This window comes from Oreochromis aureus, linkage group 13 (assembly GCF_013358895.1).
Source record: "Oreochromis aureus strain Israel breed Guangdong linkage group 13, ZZ_aureus, whole genome shotgun sequence".
NCBI lineage: Eukaryota > Metazoa > Chordata > Actinopteri > Cichliformes > Cichlidae > Oreochromis > Oreochromis aureus.
This window is the reverse complement of record NC_052954.1, coordinates 24569377-24589020: the sequence shown is the minus strand read 5'-3', so window position 1 is coordinate 24589020 and position 19644 is coordinate 24569377. Positions and strand designations below refer to the sequence as shown.

The 19644-nt window shown below is 38.1% G+C and overlaps 1 protein-coding gene across 1 annotated transcript; it reads left to right on the top strand.

Annotated features, from left to right (window-relative positions):
• Positions 1-202: 202 nt before the first annotated feature.
• On the top strand, positions 203-12508 carry LOC116325730 (p53 apoptosis effector related to pmp22). The gene is made up of 3 exons (XM_031746709.2): positions 203-610; positions 7166-7303; positions 9729-12508. Exons 1-3 carry the CDS (start codon positions 406-408, stop codon positions 9938-9940), a joined length of 555 nt encoding a protein of 184 aa, XP_031602569.1. The 5' UTR covers positions 203-405; the 3' UTR covers positions 9941-12508.
• The last annotated feature ends 7136 nt before the right edge of the window (positions 12509-19644 follow it).

The following is a 19644-nucleotide window of genomic DNA, read 5'->3' as shown; positions in this document are numbered from 1 at the left end:
ACAGTACCCATTACTACCTGTTGGAATTCCGAAAAAGAAAAGTACATCTCTGCATCATTCAGCTCAACTATCTTCTGTTAAACGCAATCCTTTCTGTGATCAGGACTCGAGCTTAGACCGTAACGGTCACAGGGCGGTTGTTGGGTGTGTAATATGACACACTGAGTGGGGCTGGGCTATACTTTGCTATTGTATCCAAATAAGCCCAGCCCTTCACGATCCTAACCTGGCTGACGGCTACATTACACTCTTGGGTGGGGCTGGAGCTTTTATGTTATATCCTCACATCACCCACTGTCACTGTCACTGCGCAAAGACGCATAAGACACTGAGCGGACAGATTTCGGCTCCTTTGCTCGCCTTTCCTCTCCGTGTACACCGCTGAACGCTCGCTGATCGTCGGTCATGTTTCGCTGTGGGATCGCCTACCCTCGATGCAAGTGGATCATTCCCCTGCTTCTGCTCTTCGCCATTATTTTTGACCTTATCGCCATCTGCGCACAGTCGGGATGGGTAGAGGACGAGGACGCCAAGTCTCACTACGCCAGTATGTGGAAGCAGTGTCGCGGCTTAAAAGACAACTGGCAGTGCCAGTCGCTCATGGACTACTGTAAGTATCAGTTTACCTCACACATACACACATACAGAATAGACTGTTCAAAGATAATCCGACAAGAGCCAATAATGAACCTCGAGTCAGTGCGAAATTCCACATTCACATATTGTAACTTCAGGGTGTTGACCTCCGCTAAAGAAGTCCAGGCTGAGGGGAGGAGGGAGGCCTGCAACAGTCAGGCAAGCAGGCGGAATGAACTTTGGTCTCTACGAGCATTAACTCTTTTCTCGTTTATCACCTCCAGCTTAAATAAACGCAGTTGAAAGAAAGGCGGTTGAATGCTGTTGGATAATAAGTCCTGAGTGCCTTCCTCCTAGGGCTGACGTCTCCACGCCAGGAGAAACATTCATTGAAATAGCTTTCTGTTCTTTAGTTTGTGTGGAGGGTCACAACATTATTAGTTCGAAGAAGGCAAAACGATTCAAACGAATATGTAGATGAACGGCAGCAAAAAGAATCATGAATAAAGAAACGATTCCTTACATAATATCCTGTTCAGTATGAAATCTGGGCATTGGCGGAGGCAGAATTTTCTTTCCTGGGGGCGGGGGGGGGGGCTGATAGCATTATTAGGGAGATAAGGTAAAGAACATTATGTTTCTTATTTGTGGTTTTTTTTGTATTTGTAGAATTCGGGGGTCTTATGCAGAGAAGACTGGCATGTGGAAGTATAGAAAAATAAATCCTTTGTGCAACATTGTATGATAAGAAAAATATGGGATGTTGAAGTGTTTCTTTATAGAATGCTGATTAGAATCAAAGGTAACATGTAATAAAATACACTAATACTGGATACAGTGGCACTTAGGTTATGCTTGTGAAAACATGCAAGAAAAAAAGAAAAGAGGATATTTATAAGTAAATTTTGAATTTTTATATGGCGTGTAACCATAACAACCCCCCCCCCCCCTTTCCCCCCCTTTATGGTTAATAATGTTTGTTTGATAATAATGGCATGATTAGCATGAATCTTCAAAACATACTTCTGGAGTATCAGAAATGGGTGCAACCAACAGGCAGCATAAATGAATAAAAGCCTGTTAATAAGTGAAGCCTGGGCTTTTTTACTGTGAAGATATTGATGTTCTTATCATCAAGATAATTACTAAATGTGGCCTTCATAACAGACTGCTGTTTGATGGTGTTTGTGTAAATTGTGGCATCCTTGTTATCGAATCCTTGGTTTTGCCTGGAAATGACAGAGTATGAGAACGTTATGATAGATGGTGAAGTGAAGATGCCATGTTACCTTTAATGGTAAGTTAGTGCCTATGGTTGAAGTTTTATTTTTGACATTTTTAATCTGGTAAATTTATCAGTCTTTAATAATCGGGAACTTCATTGAATGCCCGATTCTGGCCCGTATGGCCAGGCTGTGTTTCGTGTGTATTCAGAGAATCATATTTGATGTAATTTTAAACGTTGTCTTCATATTAGAAAACATGAATAATTAATCTACATTTTACAGTACATATAATGTATAAACCTCTTTTTATCAAAGCAGTGAAGCTGCTGCCAAACTCATAGTGCTATCCCCATAGCAACCCATATGTGAAATATATTTCCACAACTGTAGTGGTTGCATAACAACCACAGAGATATGTTTCTGTAAACCAAGTTCTTCTAGTAGTAGTTGTTTAATTGTGGGATTTGCACAGCCCCCTTCAGGGTTTACTTTTAGTGACCAGAAGGTCCACTTTTGATTACAGCCTCTGAAAAAATTGGATTTACAGAGAAATTAAACCTATAAAGACAAACTGTTGACAGATGAGGTCATTGTAGCTATGACGTAATAGATTAAAATACTTTTACACATCAGAATGATTCAAGTGCACCCAGAATAAACCCTTAAGAACAAGAGCTTTGAACTACAGATCCATTCATGTTATGCATTTGCAAAAACAGGACAATTTTGACCACATTAACTACTTCGATACTTTCAACTAGTGCTAACAAATGAAAGACCTCAGCTCAGGGAATTCCTGTAAATGAGTCATCAAAGCAACACAGATGACAAAGTGGCTTCAAGTATTAAAAGATACCTGTTTCTGTGAATCTGCACAGGTAGCGAAAGTCATATCAGGAAAAACAAAAACAACTCAGGTACATTTAAAATACTTTAAATAGCTTCTCCCAGCCCAAACCAAAGAGAAGCAGAGTTTCACACAGACGTGGTTATTTTGGGAGAACCAGTAAATGAGTTTATTCTTCAGCAAAGACTGTCAGCCACAGAAACGTAACTCACCGACACACAAGGAGACCCAGTATGTGGAACAATAACTGAGAACAGAACAGACTTGTATTCTCGGTCTCTCCTACTCAGGGTTTATTTGTGTTGCTCCACGCCTGCTGTGGCCAACAGAGACACTATTGTTGTTCTTATCAGACACTTTTAAAGTCACCTAGGTCAGCCTAATGTCACACAGCTCCAAATTAGGGTCTGCAAAGCATACATGTAGCATCACTGATTAGACTCGTCATTCACAGTGGTAATTATTTTAGGAGCTACTTGCACTCTTTAATGCCATTTCTAGAAAACATAACCAGAGATCTAAGCGTGTAGCACAGCCCCAAGGCAGGATCTGGTATTTTTTGTGTAATATGTACATAAAAAAAGTGCTTTTAGCACTCAGTGGCATAAAACCTTACTCACAGTAAAATGCCCCTTATTTTTAGATGTCTGTTGATATTAATTTTTTGTGTTTCATACTATGCATGCACGCCTGTGTTTTAGTTTAAAACATGATCACTTTATTAATCAGCAGTTCAACAGATCACCTCAGTTTTACTGTATGTGACTAAATAAGTTAGTTTTATATTCTTTACACAAAACACAATATACAGTCTACTAAACTGTGATGTCATGTTTTATTATATTTAACGACCTCACTGTAACATGTCAGTTGAGAAAATAATTGTTAATGGGAATAACCACTTGCTGCAGCCCTAATTAAGATAATTGTTTGATGTAAATATCCATGGCTCTGTGACAGCAGCTCCAAAAAGTCAACAACAACAACAACAACAACAATTGCCAGTGTGGTTGTTAAAGAGATTATTATTGATCTAGAATGTCGTCAGTGTATTTCTGGCATTTTTCGGATCTCTTTTGATATTTCAGGCTAAATAGTTTTGTTATTTGCCTCAACCGCTCTCTGCTACTGTTTTGGCTGTGTCTCCTTTAGTCTCAGCAGGGCTGAAGCAGTTACACAAAGAAGAAGAAGCAGAACAAAGCTGCCTGAAGGCTGCTGGCTAGATGAAGGGTACATTTTGGCCCCGCGGTTTCTCTGGCTTAAATACTTGTAGGGATATTCTGAAAACGAAGGAAACAAACACGACCAGAGCACAGCTTGTGTGTGTAAGATGTGGGATGTTGTGAATATTGGAAGCGGACCAAACTAACTCCCCCTCAGGGCGTTTAGGCCAACTGCCTGTAAAGCTGAAGAGACTGAATTCTCAGGAACTGCAGTTTTAAATAGGGATAAGCAGGTTTCAGTGTTCGGGTATGAGTGCTTGAACAAATCACATAATTACAGGCTTGACTATAAATGATGGCAAAGGGTTGGGTGATATGATGGCATGCTGAGACAACAGAAGTTTGTGACGCCCTTATGAGTGTGTTAGGGCAGTTAGGGGAGCACAGCATTAAGGCAAAATTAGATTTTTGAATCACGTTGAGGAAGAGTGATATTTCAAATTACAGCAGCCCATTCTGAGTCAGAACTGACTAACTAGACATTGTTTGAAAGCACACACACACACACACACACGTGTCAGTTCATATACTGTGACTCTTAGAGCCACAGTGAACAGTTATACAGTGATTCCAAGGATTAAGTGTGATACATGCCAGTCTGTATACCTTATTTATTAGCAATCGATTAAAACAGCTGCAAATGATATACTTAACAAATTGCTTTCTTTATCTATTAATCTGCTGCTTGTCTTCCCACTTTGGTGTGCAGAGAGAGTGATGACAAAAAGGCCACTTTAATATCCGTCAGAGCTCAGAGTGTAATTTTCAGATTTATTTTTCAATCAAAAGTATCAGGTATGATGATTCATACTTCAAAGCACCTCAAGACACTTTATATTTTAAGGTAAAGATCCTACAATAATAGACAGAAAGTGTTCTTAACAATATTAAGTGTCTTGAGATGACGATTGTTGCCAGTTGGTGAAATCTAAGTAAAATTGAGTAGCTGCACAATCACGCAAGTAATCATTTTAGCCCTCAATTAAATAACAGAATTTGGAGATTTAATGCTTATCGCCCACTCACTGTCACCGCTCTCTAGCTGAGCCCAAAGTGTGAAAAATGTAAATGCGTAAACACCAAGTAAAAAAAACAAAACCAAGGAGCTATTTTAGTACGATTTACTGCATTTCTAACACTAGAGTTTCTGGTTAAGAGAGTGTGCCATTAAAATTCTTTCAGGGAGAGTGCAGGGTGTTGTCGATCCCAGCTGCCTCTGTGAAAGCCTTATTCTAAAAGCATTTAGAATAAAAGCTTTTAAATTATCTATATTATCTGAAGGTTTAGATTTGTCAAATATGGGAAAGTCAGTGTATGCATTCATAGTCATACTCATAGGAGCCTTTTGGTAAATTTGCAATTAGAAGCAGTTTCCCGCACGCGGGTAGCGATAGTGTAAAAATGTAGGAGGGCAGCCAAATGTCTTTATGTTTTGATTAAATGGGGAAAGCAGATGCTGAGCAGCTGGATAGCACTAAGTGTGAGTGATTGGGACACGCAGTTAGAGTGCTCACCCAGTAAACAAGGACACACCCACGAATATTTTCACAGTTTACATTCAATCCTGAACAGTCCCCAGTGCACAAATGAATCCAAGCTATGCTCCAGGACCCTTTTTACATAGGAACAGCACACTCCTCAGGTTGCAAGAAAAAATGAAGGAAATAACTATTTATGTAACAAATGGAATTGATTCATTTGTTTGTTTGGGCCACATTTTCACTCATATCAGTTACCCAAGTCCAGAAGTCAGCAGCAAAGTGTGCATAGGTCATTAAAATCCATTGTTTTAGCATTTAAGTTTAATACATCATGAATTAATTTAGAAATTCAATTCTGGATTAGTGAGTTTTTTTGGAAAACCATAAACTAAAGCTTTAAATTAAACAGTCATCGTTAAGTGTAGGAGCTTTTATATCAGTTTTTAATTCTCATACGGCTAAAATATCAGTTCACGATAAGCCTGAAGTCATTAAACTGGTGATAACCAGTCTAGTTTGGAGAAAAGCGGAACACTGTGTTACTGGTGAGTTTGAAACTTGGTTGATGTTGCCGTGGGTATGAAAGGCTGAACCAGTTGGACTAGTCTGATGTGTATGTGATGCTAAAGTGCCTGTGGCTGAGGCAGGTAGGGCATGACCTGAACAGACTCACAGGCAAAACGCTGTGAATAATTTAGGGTGTAACTTATCCAGTATCAGTACATTGGGTGTAATGCTGTGCTGATCCACATGGTGAGCTTACATAAAGCCTAAAGCTCTCAGGAAGTTTTAGGCTTTTTAATCCTTGATGCAAGTAAAACCTATTCACAGTACAATGAACACCTGTTGGTGCTTCTTTGCAAACAGCAGCAGTGTCACATGATAATTTGTTCAAAGGCTGGTGGTGCACTGAGTATTTGGCTAACAACTCATATCAGTTTTTGTCCAAAAGACTGAAAGATTTGCATTTTGGGAGGTTTGCATCTCTTCTAAATTTCAGAGGCATGTCTGCAGATGTTACAGAGTTTTAGAGAATTCCAGTGCTTTTAAGGGTGTGGCGAGTGTGTGGAGCGAAACAAAATTTGTCACAGCTTGAACCTCAGTAACCTTGCAAGCTGTGTGAGCGCAGGCTTGGGGGGGGGAGCTGCAATAATGACTAAACACCATGTAGACATATTGAACAATAGATGATTCATTTAGTTCCACAAACAAAAGCGAGAGGGGCCACATGCATGTATTTACCACCAAGCTGCATCCTGAGCAGTCATAAACTGCTGTTTTTGGACAATTGTCACTCATAAAATGTGACCCAGTAAGCAGTTAATGCTTCAAACTATAAGCTTCTACAAAAAGGTGGTGGTTCGATTTCAGAGGTGCACAATAAAGTTAGAATGAATAGTTCATAAAGAGTGTTGCCTACTTCATTTTCATGAATCTTTTTACTGAATATTAACCATAAGTACAGAAACCAAAGCTGTGTTGAGGCATAAAGCAGCCGAAACCTTCCCACTAAGACTGGAAAGTCTGTGTAACTTTCTGCAGCTGTTTTCTCTGAGGGCATGATGGTAACATGTGCCAACATTTTTAACAGAACATATTCACAGACTTTTTTTGTTTTGTTTTTAAGAAAATTAACTTAAAAATGGAAATGGGAGTTGTACCTTGTGTGGTGTGTAAGACATACACTGTTGTAACACTTGTTGATATACCAGGGTTGAAAATCTTACAAAGACTCCTTTTAAAAAACTGAACTTTTCAGACTTTTGTTTCTTCTTGAGTGTCACAATTTCTTTTGCTTATGTTTCGTTCCAGCTTGGGCCCAGGCAGTCGCTGCTCTAATGATCATCGGTCTAATCATCCTCATCATCGCCTTCATTTTGGCCACTGTGGCGATGTGTAACGTCAACGTTGGTCTTATGGTTGGCACAGCAGCATTCTTGATCGTTGTTGGTAAGATATACACACATGCACAAAAACTTGCATCCACACAAACACCTAATTTCTGCAGGTATAATTACTTCCACATCTACACAATAAAAATATTCTAAACAAACTCAGGCGGGGCTGGCGACATGTACTGAGAAGAAGAAACAATCCTCCGTTTCAGATGTTCTTTGTTGGTAAATGAAATTAACTTTAACTACACGAAGAGCAACGCTCAACCACAGATAAGAATCTCTGAAACTGATACCAAACATGCCTCCAGTCTTATCGGTCCATTACATGATGCTTTAATCTTCAAATAACATGTTTAAGCTTGCAAATTTTCAGACAGCAGCTTCCCAAATAGAAGCAATATGCAAAATAGGTTAAAAAAAAGTAAGAATCTGCAAATATTATTTTATACCAACACCAAAACTGTAAAAAAAGAAGGGAAATATGTGGGAGTTGCGTACAATCACACAATAAAACTAGTGACGCTGATAATGAGTGCGTGTTTTGGCGTTAAGAGGGTGAGCGTAGGAAAAGGCCTTTTTCCCCTGAGGTGTGACGCTGCTGTGGCAACAGCTGGTGTGTTTATCAGGCAGACTGACTGACTGACTCACCTCACAGACGAAAGACCCTGACACAGTTACAGGTGGTGGGGTTTTTTTTTTTTTTTTAAGTTGCTTTACAGTGTAATAGTCACCAAAAAGGTAGCAGAAATGACTGGCACAGAAATGTGCCACCTCAAAAATCTATTTTCCTATTTTTATTCGGCAGCATCCCAGCTGCTGTTTCAGCCCACACAGCTCCTCGTTGAAGATATGATCCTACATTGCATCAAATCCAAGATTCAGGGTTTATTTTATAGCTGCATTTTACAGAAATATGTTGGATTGGATTGGATAAATGACTTTGCCGGTTGCAGTTGCCTGCAGCTGAGATTTTACTTATACAGGAGTTTTAAAATAAAGTCGTGTGTTTGAACAAAATGCGCATAATAGTGGGGTGAGGAAGTTCAGTTTCAGTCTGGTGGAGGGTTTTATAAAAAGAGGTGGTGGTTAAAAATCAAACAAATCAAACTAAACTTGAACGTTTGATTTAAACTGTGTATTTATGAAATATAGAAAAAAAAGAGTACATTGATGATGTTTGGCAAGCATTCCTTCAAAACTATATTTTCGTCACTTGTTAAGTCTTTACTCTTGTGTCTGTATGATGTCAAAGAGAGCGGATATCCCTAATATGGTCATTCCTACTATGGTTGGCTCTGGCTGTGAGCACAGCAGCCAACCCATTTGCCATTCAAAGCATTTTTTTTAATGAGCGACTCATTGAGCGACTCGGAAGAAATTTGGTCTATTAGGAACAGAAGGTGAGCTAAAAGAGCTTGCTTCAGTCAAGTAGATGAACTGTGGGACCCGTTCCCTTTAATATGTTAATGCAGTTCAAAAATTCAAGCCTACCTTTGCAATTAATGTGAAAGTGTGTGTTGAAACAGAGTAGTTTATGTTCACTCCCTGCCCTTCCTAAGCAAAATAATGCTGTTTTAATAGTCATCTGTCATGGGAAAGTGGATCTAAGTGAGTCAGAGTCACACCTTTCTCATGAATAAATCCCTGTAATAATGACAGGTCTGCCAAAACTCACCTCAAACTCCCAGATGTTGATATGCTGATGAAACTCTTACACAGGCGTGTGAAGGTATTTTTCACACCCTGCTGTTACCATCAGTGTAGTGTTGACTGCATGACTGACTAAGTATGTTCAACTTCCCTGTTTTCTGTAATGGTTTTAAAACTCTACTCATCTAGTTTATGGTTTAAATATATTTTTTATTAGTAGGTTTTTATTTACACGGTAAAAATGAACTCCACTTTCCACTGACTGGTCTGTGAGAGTAATTCGCTGATAGTCCTGCTTCAGTTCGGTGTGCGTTAATAAGTTATTCGGCCAATCTGCTGTATAAAATCTCCCTCTATTTCTTGCTTAATAAAAAATGCAATAGATCATTTATCAGCTTCTAAACAATTTATCCCCAAAATGAGATCTTGCATAAATTATCAAATGTAATAATAGGTTATCATTATTGCATTGTTTAATTTTCCATCTAATTTAATGGAGTGAACCCAGAGGCATTTTGCAGTTGTTAACACATAGCTTTATATCAGTTTTTAAATAAAACTTAAATATGTACTTTGCTTAATTATCCCAGGAAAAGAAGTAGTTCTCATCATGTTGTAATTTAAAGCCCTGAAACCCTAATTTCTGAATTAGCTTTTTACCATTAATGATAACTTTAGACAACATTTCTTGTAAAGTAAAAGAAAAAAGTTTCAGTTGTTTCACGAGAGAAATTAGTTTGAACAATTGCTGGTTTTGGCAGTTTGGTATTAGTTGGTTTATTAGTGTAGATTATCACCAAGCCTTGTTTGTCTCTCTCTCTCTGCAGCGATTATCCAAATCATCGCTCTGATCATCTACCCAGTCAAATTCAATGAGCTGATCTTTGAGGGTAACTATTACTACACCTGGGCCTATGGATTTGGCTGGGGCGCCACCATCATCTCCATCGGCTGCGCCATCCTCTTCTGCTGCCTGCCGAGATATGAGGATGAACTCCGCGGTGATGTAAAACCCAAATACCTCTATTCTTCTGAGTAAGGAAAAAACCTGGGGACCCACCCAGTCATAGCCATTTCCACTTTTCACTCTGAGCTGCATCTGGACTGGCCGCTGAACATTTTTACACTGTGCCGTTTCACCAAAGATTTCCAATGGCTTATTCAGTTTAATTTGGTCCAGCAATGGGAAAACCACTCTTCTACAATCTGTGAGTGAAGTTATAAGCAAGAAGTGATTCCTACTGGGAGTGGACTGCAATTGGGAACTGCATCTACTTTAGTACACAGATCTCTATTTTAGATTAATTAAGAAAAAAATAATAATCATGATGGTATTTTTTGTTTTTGTCATATAAAACACACTTATCAATTTACCTGTACTTTTATAACTGTAACTCTCTAACACAGTCTCACAGCACTTTGTGAAATAGTTGCAAACGTCAATCAAAGGACCAAGAAACAGACAAACATTAATTTTACACTTCATTTTGATTTTTGATTTGATATTTTTTATAATTCTATATGTTTGGTTACACACATTCCTGGTTATATTTAGGAAAACTGTATCGCTTGGGTTAAACTACTATATTTACTACATGTTTTTATATGTCCCTACAAAGGATAGTATAGAAAAGTTAAATAAATAAAAAATAAAATAATGACCATATAGTCAACTAAATAGCTCACATTTTGTGAATATTTCACAAATGGACCATGAGACTGTGCTTTATTGTCAATGCAAGATCACCTAAGTGCACTCAACTTAAAGGAGGTTAGGTATAAAGCTTTTTTTTTTGCCTGATTTGTCTGTATCTCCTTGAATAGATAAGCAATCCAGACTCAAATATTTTGCACAGGATATCAAATCAGTCAGTATCATTTCTTGGATTTGTCCTGTGTGCCATCATTAGTTTTTCTGTGTGTCTTTTGTTCTGTATGTTGCCGTGTATAGAAGATAAGAAGGAGACTTAGCTTCTGGAATGTAATCTAGTTATACAGAAAATATCCATGTGGTTCAACTTTCCTGTTTGTAACATTTTATACATTTTCTTATCCATTTGCTGTTTGTCTTCATAGTTCTGTTCTAAATTTCCATATTACCAAAGGGATATAACTGTGGGAGCTCACTGTGCCGTTTTGTCTGGATGTGTTATTAAGTAGAGTGATTGAAGGTAACAATAAAAATGTTTTTAAAAAATGCAGGAAGGGACTAATATTCTGAGAAATGGCTCATAATTTCCCCATAAGTCACAAAAAACCTATTTATAACACAAAACTTCTATTATGCCTCTAATAACTTAATTAAATCACGGCCTAAATTGCGATCAGATTTGGCGAACAGCAGTGTAGGAAACACTGACAAAGTTGTGAAGTGAAGCAATTTCTGCTTCACTTTGGAAAAATGTGTTTTGTTTCTTGTAATTTTTAGTAAACACAATGTCAGAGACAATCTTCACCTGATTTTAGGAACTTAATCTTTTGACATTTTTCTTAGCCTCACTTCTCACCTCTCCTCCTCTGTTGTCAATACCCCATCATGAATACTGCTAATGATACACTTCTCGATTAGAGCGGCAGTTTGATGATTGCTGTGATCCCGGAAAAAGAAGTTGTTTTCTTGTTTTCTGACTTCGCAGTGCATGTTGCTTCTCTGCGTGCCACTCTAAACTGGAAGACAATATAAAGAAATTTCCACTGAACGCAATGATTAATTTAACAAAAGCAAAAAAAAGGAACAACTCGTTTCCAGATTATTTTTTTTTACCTTTATCAAACTTAATAACAACTGATATTCCTGTCCACATCATAGTTATTTTAGAACATCTAAATGTGGTAACATTTTTGTTTTAGGTGGTCCAAAATCTTTTGAGCCGCCTCATTCCATAACAACGTCAAAATCTTTCTTTAAAGGGAATTAAGTTGATGTTTTTAATACTGGCAGATTGCTGACAGATGACCAAACGTGTATTTTATAAAGGCCGCCAAAAGTTCTCATAATGCCACTTTGGTCGACATTTTCTTGTTTGATAAGACACAGAGACAATGTTGTACAATCATCTGACTTACTGTGTGGACAACTTGTGCCTTAGCTTCTTCAGTGTTGTGTTTCTGAATCCTTGAATGTTCGATCCGGTAAGTCAGGTTTTACTGACTTATGACAACTTTGTTTGTGTTGAGACAAATTTCATGCCCAAGCAAGATGAGGTTTTTCTAATCAATTAAAGAAAGAATTCCAAAGAAGTCGTTATTCGTAATTGATTCTCGATTATTGGCCACAACCCCAGTTTAAGCGTTTCGCATTTATTGTAGATTGTATAAAGTTGTTGCTAAATAACAACCGTTCTTTTATACTTTTTAATGAGGGCAGGTTTACTCTTCCTAACTTTATTGCAACTCTTAAAAGTGAGGCAAAAACATGTTTTTGCTTTAGGGATGGATCTTTCTTTTTTTTTTTAGTTCCAGCTTTATATATCATTAGTAACTGTATGGATGTATGCTGTTCTGTAAGGACTGTCTCACTGGAAATCTCCTTGCTGGTTTTCTGCTGTAGTTTGAATAATTTTGGTAGCGTGTGTATTTTTATGCAATAAAGAGTTTTTCGGAAAGATTTTCTGAGTGTTTGTTGAAATGCAGTGACTATGTTTGTATTGCTCATACGGACAAAATGATAAAGTGAAGTTTGTGTGCATAGTTGATCATTGTTCTCCACAAGTCAAATTCAAGTATTTGTAGTTTTGAGATAAATATCACAACACAATAATAGATCAGTCCACAGAGCTGGGCTAAGAAGGAGAACGCTCCAGGGTGTGGGAGCTCCTTTAGTACTTCCTGATCAGTCAAGTCAAGTCAAGTCATCTTTATTTATATAGCACATTTAAAGGACATCAAGTGTCGGCCAAAGTGCTGAACAGAGGGATAATATAATAAAAGAATTAAAATAGAAAACATTTTAAAAAAGAATTGTAAGACATGTAAGAATATATAGCATATAATGTACATGCAAATATGCACATACATATACAAATACTGTACGCATTCACACACAAGCACACGTATATACACATACAACACCATCCAATAAAATAAGAGACCAAATAGACAGAATAAAAAGGAGATCCGAAAGCCTTGGAAAATAAGTAGGTCTTGAGATTCGATTTAAAGACTTCCAAGGATGAAGAGAATTTTATGAAGGGGGGAAGACTATTCCAGAGTCTCGGGGCGGCAATGGAGAAAGCCCTGTCACCTCTAGATTTGAGCTGGGAGCGTGGAACTGATAAAACCACCTGACTGGAGGAGCGCAGAGATCGAGTGGGTAAGTGCAAGCTAAGAAGATCTGAAATGTAACCTGGAGCCAAACCATGGAGAGCTTTAAAAACAAATAGTAAAACCTTAAAATCGATTCTATATTTAACTGGTAGCCAATGTAGAGATGCGAGTACTGGAGTAATATTCTCTCTCTTTCTAGTACCGTCAGAGCCTTGCAGCTGCATTTTGAACAAGTTGCAGGCGTGACAGGCTTGAGTGACAAATGCCTAAATAGAGAGAGTTACAATAGTCAAGACGTGACGATATGAAAGCATGGATAACAGTTTCCAGGTCTTTAGATGACAGGATATTTTTGAGTTTAGAAATGCTCCTGAGTTGGAAAAAACTGCCACGAACAACTGAATTTATTTGCTTGTCCAGCTTGAGAGTGGAATCAAAAATGAAACCAAGATTTTTTACATAGGGATGTACATTAACTGATAATGGGCCCAAACTGTTTCTTATGAGACTAATAGAGTCCTGCTTACCGAAGATTATAATATCGGTTTTGTCATGATTTAGTTTGAGAAGGTTCAGAGACATCCAGCAATGTATGTTGCTAAGAGACTCTGAGACTTTCTGCAGTGTACTATCAGCACCTGGTTTTAGAGAGAGGTAGAACTGTGTATCGTCTGCATAAGAGTGGTAAGAGATCTGGTGTTTCTGAAAAATGGAACCTAATGGGAGCATGTATAAGGAGAATAAGACCGGGCCCAGAATAGAGCCCTGAGGTATTCCACAAGTGAGTGTAGATGGGGAAGAGTATTTGTTACCCAGCATCACAGAATATGTTCTGCTCTCTAGGTAAGAGGCAAACCATTTTAGAGCAGAGCCTTGAATGCCGACACATGTCTTTAGACGGTTTAATAGGATTGTGTGGTCGACAGTATCAAATGCTGCGCTCAGGTCTAGAAGGATTAAAACTGTACTTTTTCCAGAATCAGCAGCTAGAAGCACATCATTGAACACCTTCAGTAGAGCAGACTCTGTGCTGTGGAAGGCCCTGAAACCAGACTGATATTTGTCCAGAATATTATGCGTATCTAAGAATGAGGATAATTGGTGGAGGACAATCTTCTCAAGGACCTTAGACAAAAAAGGCAGCTTAGAGATTGGTCTAAAATTGCCAAGAACTGATGGATCTAAACCAGGTTTTTTTTAGAAGCGGCTGGACAACAGCTTGTTTAAACAAGTCAGAAACAGTTCCATATGAGATACTGCCATTTACAATAGCAAGGGCCGACTGTCTTCAGCACATCTCTGAGAAATGGTGTAGGTAACATATCCAAGGGGCACGTAGTTGGTTTCATGTGCATTTTCATCAGTTGATGGAGAAGTTAAATCCATAAATTTAAAGTGGACTGTGATGATAATACGGAGTCAGCACCGCTGAATTAACAGAGGTGTGACCTGTGAGTCGTTGGATTTAGTCAGAAGCCTCGCATTACTTGGTCTAAACAACCTGCAGATGTTCCAAGGAAGCTTTAAAACAAGCGAACAATGAATTGCAATTACTAAGATGTAATGGAATAAAGGCATCAGTAACATGTCTAATTCAGAGCATGACAGAATGAAGCGCAACTTGGCAATATTTCTTAAGCCATAAAAGCATGAATCAACCAGAGATTTCACAGGCATCCAAAGTGACAGCTGCTTCAAAAGTCACACCAAGTTTTTGAGAGTTTCCTTTGTGTTTGGCAGAAATCTGTTAGGGGCACAAACACGGACTTCTGATTTCTCTTTATTCTCTTTATTAAGTTAACACGAAATTGTCAACCTAACTTTTAATAGAGTGAAAGTACTTGTGCAAGATCTGTGGCTTATAAACCTCTTTGGACTTAAAAGAAATAAAGAATTGAAAGTCATCTGTGTATCACTGATTAAAATAAAACATCCTTAAAACATATTTATTACATTTCTTAGTTGAACCTTGAAGCAGATGGGCTAGAGCAGCAGAAGACCTCACAGTTTGCCAATTCTCCTAAAAACAGGAAACTGAGCTTATAATTTGCACATGCTCACCAAAATTGGACAAAAGAAGACTGAAAAAACAAATGAGTCTTAATTTCTACTGTAACATTTGGTTAGTAGGGTGAGACTCTGGCACAAACAACATGAAAGCATGGATCTATCTTGCTTTATATCAACAGCTCAGGCTGTTAGTGGCACACTTTGGACAGCCTTATGCTGCAGCCTACCCGAGTATTGCTGCTGACCATGTCTATCCTTTTCTAACTACAGTGTACCCATCTTATGATGGCTGCTCGCAGGAGGATAATGTAATCTCAAACTGGTTTCTTCAACATGACAGTGAGTTCACAGTGTTCAACCAAGTACTTACAAGGTGTACCTAATAAAGCGGCTGGTGGGTTTCTCATTGGTAAAGTTACAAGTTAAAGTTAAATGTGCATCTCAACCTGAGTTTTTGTTCAGTGGTATTGGAGGCATATCATTAATTTGCCACTTGTAGTTTATCGTCACACACAGAGCATTTGTTACCACATACAAATGGAGACGCACATAGGTGATAAACAGCTCAGAGATCCAACGATGTGAGTCATACATTTCTGGTGTACACACCCAGCACCTCCCTGACTGGGAATTAGACTCAGCATGTTGTGGCAAGTCTGGTTTCTCTGTAAAATGGGAGTGGCAAGAACAGAGGCAGATAGGGGAAGGGAAAGACAACACGAAGGTAGAGATCGTAAGGGAAAGTAACAGAGCACTGAAGCAGGAAGAGAAAGAAAGTGAAACAAATGGTATCACACTGGAACTTTTTAATCCACACCCTGGACTATAATTATTTTCCCTCAGTGTTGTTTCTGTTTTTCTTAACGTAACAGAGCGAAAATTTGCTGCACCATTGTTTTCTGTTCACGTAGCACCACAGTTCATATAATTAATGATACTCAAACTTGGGTATTTGCAGTGTATTTTGCTGCACAGTACATCTACAATATAAACACATATAAAATAAGTGCTTAATAAAACTACTGAGTGCATCCACAGTTATTCCTTTTTCATTTTTTTCATTGGTGGATCATGCCATGTTCAAATGTTTTTTGACATGCTTGACCAACAACACAAAATGAAGAGATCCCAAAAAGCTGATTCTGTTTGTGTGGACATAGCGTTTTCAGTGGGAGTGACTTCTTCAGTCTCCATGAATAATTGAGCATGAAGACAAAAAGAAGTAATATTTACTCGACAGTTGTGCATAACAAAAAAGTATCAACAATTTTCACTTGAGATGAAGAGACTTTTGTTTCTTTTTTTGCTGTAAAAATCTACCAAAAGTGCAGCTCTAAGAAAAATCAACACTGTACGATGATATCTTTAACACATTAAACACATTTTTGTAATTTATGTGCTCGATTTTCTGCTGTCTTTATCTGCACAATGCTGACCCCCTCAGGTCTGAGAAGTTACATAATAAACATGCTGGTGATGAGATATAGAAATGTGGTTCATATAAACAGGACATTCTAACAGTGCATGCTGAAAAACTTCTCAGCTGCTGTTTTTATCTCTGTAAAGGTTTTTGGGTTGTTGTTTTTTTAACTCAGCACACCATTTAAAATTAAAAGTCAACATTTTTTATAAGCCCTGAAGTTTGAAAATGAATGATTTCACAAGGAAACTAGCAAAAAATTGTTATAAAAATTAAATGAAAGCAATATAAGTACATTAAACAGTAAATTACTTCCTAATGGTATTATACACTCACTGGTCACTTTAATAGGTACACTTCAAGTCGATCCCTGTTTGTCTTCAGAAATGATTCTTTGTGGCACAGATTTAACAAGGTGCTAGAAACAGCCCTCAGAGATTTTGGTCCATGTTGATGTAACAATGTCATAAAATTGCTTCAGATTTGTCTGCTGCGCATCCATGATGCCATCTCATGTCCCAGTACATCCCAGTGGTGCTCTATTTGACTGGAATCTAGTGGCCATAGAATTCACTAGGGTACAGTGAACCTACTTTCATGTTCAAGAAAACAGTTTGAGATGATCTGAGCTTTGTAATATGATGCATTATCCTGGTGGATGCAGCCGTCAGGAGATGAATACACTGTAGTCATAAAGGGTTGGATATGGTTAGCAACAATACTTAGTTAGTCTGTGATGTTTAAACGATGCTTAATTGGTACTAAGGGGCCCACACCATTTCAAAACCACAAAAAATGTGAGCTGATTGTTTAAACAAGGCAGGATAGATCCATGTTTTCAAGTTGTTTCTGCCCTGTTCTGATCCTGCCATCCAAATACAGCTGCAGAAATCGAGACTCTTCAGATCAGGTAATGTTTCTACTATTATTTCCAACTTACTGACAGTTCACCATCAGTGTGAGCATGCTGAAGTGCCCAGAGGTTGACAAATCACAACATATGTTTTACAATGGACTGTGTAAATGTTACTTACAAACATTGCAGGCATCAAACATAACACAAATAAATACTTGATGTGTGAACTGATGTGCAAATATCCACACAAACCGGAATATATGTATGAATTCCTGTTGAGCATTTGAAGACATTGTTTGTCTAATGTCAAATGCATTTGGTGAAAAAAATTCAGCCCTCAGTTTCCCATGCACTCTCATCAGAAGAACCATTTTGATAGCTTCTTGAGTGTCACAAAATATTCAGATGTACAAATGCTATTTAGTATTTTATCCTACTGTAACTTTATAATGTAAGTCCATGTTTTTATATTAATTTTATGTTCTACAACGAATCTGGAATGTCACTGACGTTAAGTAATTGTGGTGTGAAAAGTGCTGTATTTCCCTCTGTATTGTAGTGGAGCAAAAGCAGAAGTTAAAGAAAGAAAACGATAAGTACATCAAAAATTTACTGTGGTACAATTCTTGAACCAATATGCTCAGTTGCTCTTTGCCACAGGTTGCCAGCACAGCTTTAGTAGCTCACTGGTTTCATTTAGTTTGTGTTTCCACACAACTGCCACTGGAGGTCAGGCTTGATCAGCACAAGAGCTTCCGTGGCTGCGTCATCATCCAGCTGTTCAATCCACAGCTGCTTTCTCTGAACCAGTCAGCATCAACTTTACTACTTTCTTAGGAGTAGTGGCCCATAAAAGGGGGGACATATCACAATTAAACAATGTGAATGTCAGTCTTCACCCCTACACAAAGCTGTGTATACTAATTTTTTAGTGGGGGTTGGTTTCGATCCGCCTCCGAGGTGCTTTCCACTGAGAAGAAGAGTCAGAAGAACATTGCGATGTTCCTCTTCACAGTTCTCCCCAGGGTTCTCCCCGCTCTTCTGCCACCTCATACCAGGATGGGGCTCCGAAGCTTTTGGGGCTCTGATGGAACGATCTGGGTTCAGAAGTCACTCTGAGGGACTGGCCGCACTGTCAGAACACAAGAGACGTTTGACTCTGGAGGATGTATATGGGTAAGAATGAGGCTGATAGATTAATGTAAAGTAGATGGTTTACCAGCAGAATGTACATATCCGACATACCTGTCATAAATCCTCAATTCCACTTGTGCTCCGCCTTTTAACACAGATGAGGAGACTGGACTGGGTGGTATATGCCAACATTATTAGGCTTGACTAACACTATGCAAAGCTCATGTTTTTGTTGTTTTGGCAAATGTCTCAAGCTTTAAAATAAAGCACATACAGCATGCAGCATATGCAGTGCAAGTAAGTGCAGCAGCAGCACGGACTTGCTGCCAGCTAAGATCAAAAAGTGGATGCTACATTTTAAAGTAAAGGTTACTATCAAAGTCTCAGTGAGTCAGATTTCTACTTCATGTTAGCAACTGTTGCTTCCTTTAGAGCATCAACAAAATCCCCTAATATGCAAGGTTTCAATAGACTGCCAAGGAATATAATGCACACTAGCAATATTTATTTGAATTGGATCATTTTTATGTTTTTTTAATTTGAAGAAAGGATGAAATCTTTGCAGACCCCTCTGTCTGCATGTTCATGGGTTTCAAAAAGCTGTTCAACTTTTGTGTTTCAAGATGGCAACATTGTAGGATGTATTCAAGACCTTTACCTCTGCAAAAAAAAAAAAAAAAAAGTCCTGCATTGAAGAAGTTGCTCAATTAAAAGTAAGTAACCATCATGTTTGTAGAGGCTAAAAGTGTCAATCTGACGTCTACTTTTTTACTAAGTTATTGTTGCTGATGCATTTATTTGTCAGCAATATTTTACTGTTGTAGCCAATCAGGTTAGAGCTTACTGCACTGCATACTGCAAGTACTTTCATATCATTTTATTTTATCAATGCAAAATATTTGTGTCCTTAGATTTTTTGAAAAGCATTGTACATATCTAAATTATTATTATATTTATTGCTTTAATTGTTTTTAAAAGACCCCTCGTATGTTAATTATTTAAAGAAAATATTAACAATAAATGTAGTGAAGAAAAGTGTCAAAATAAATGAAAATAT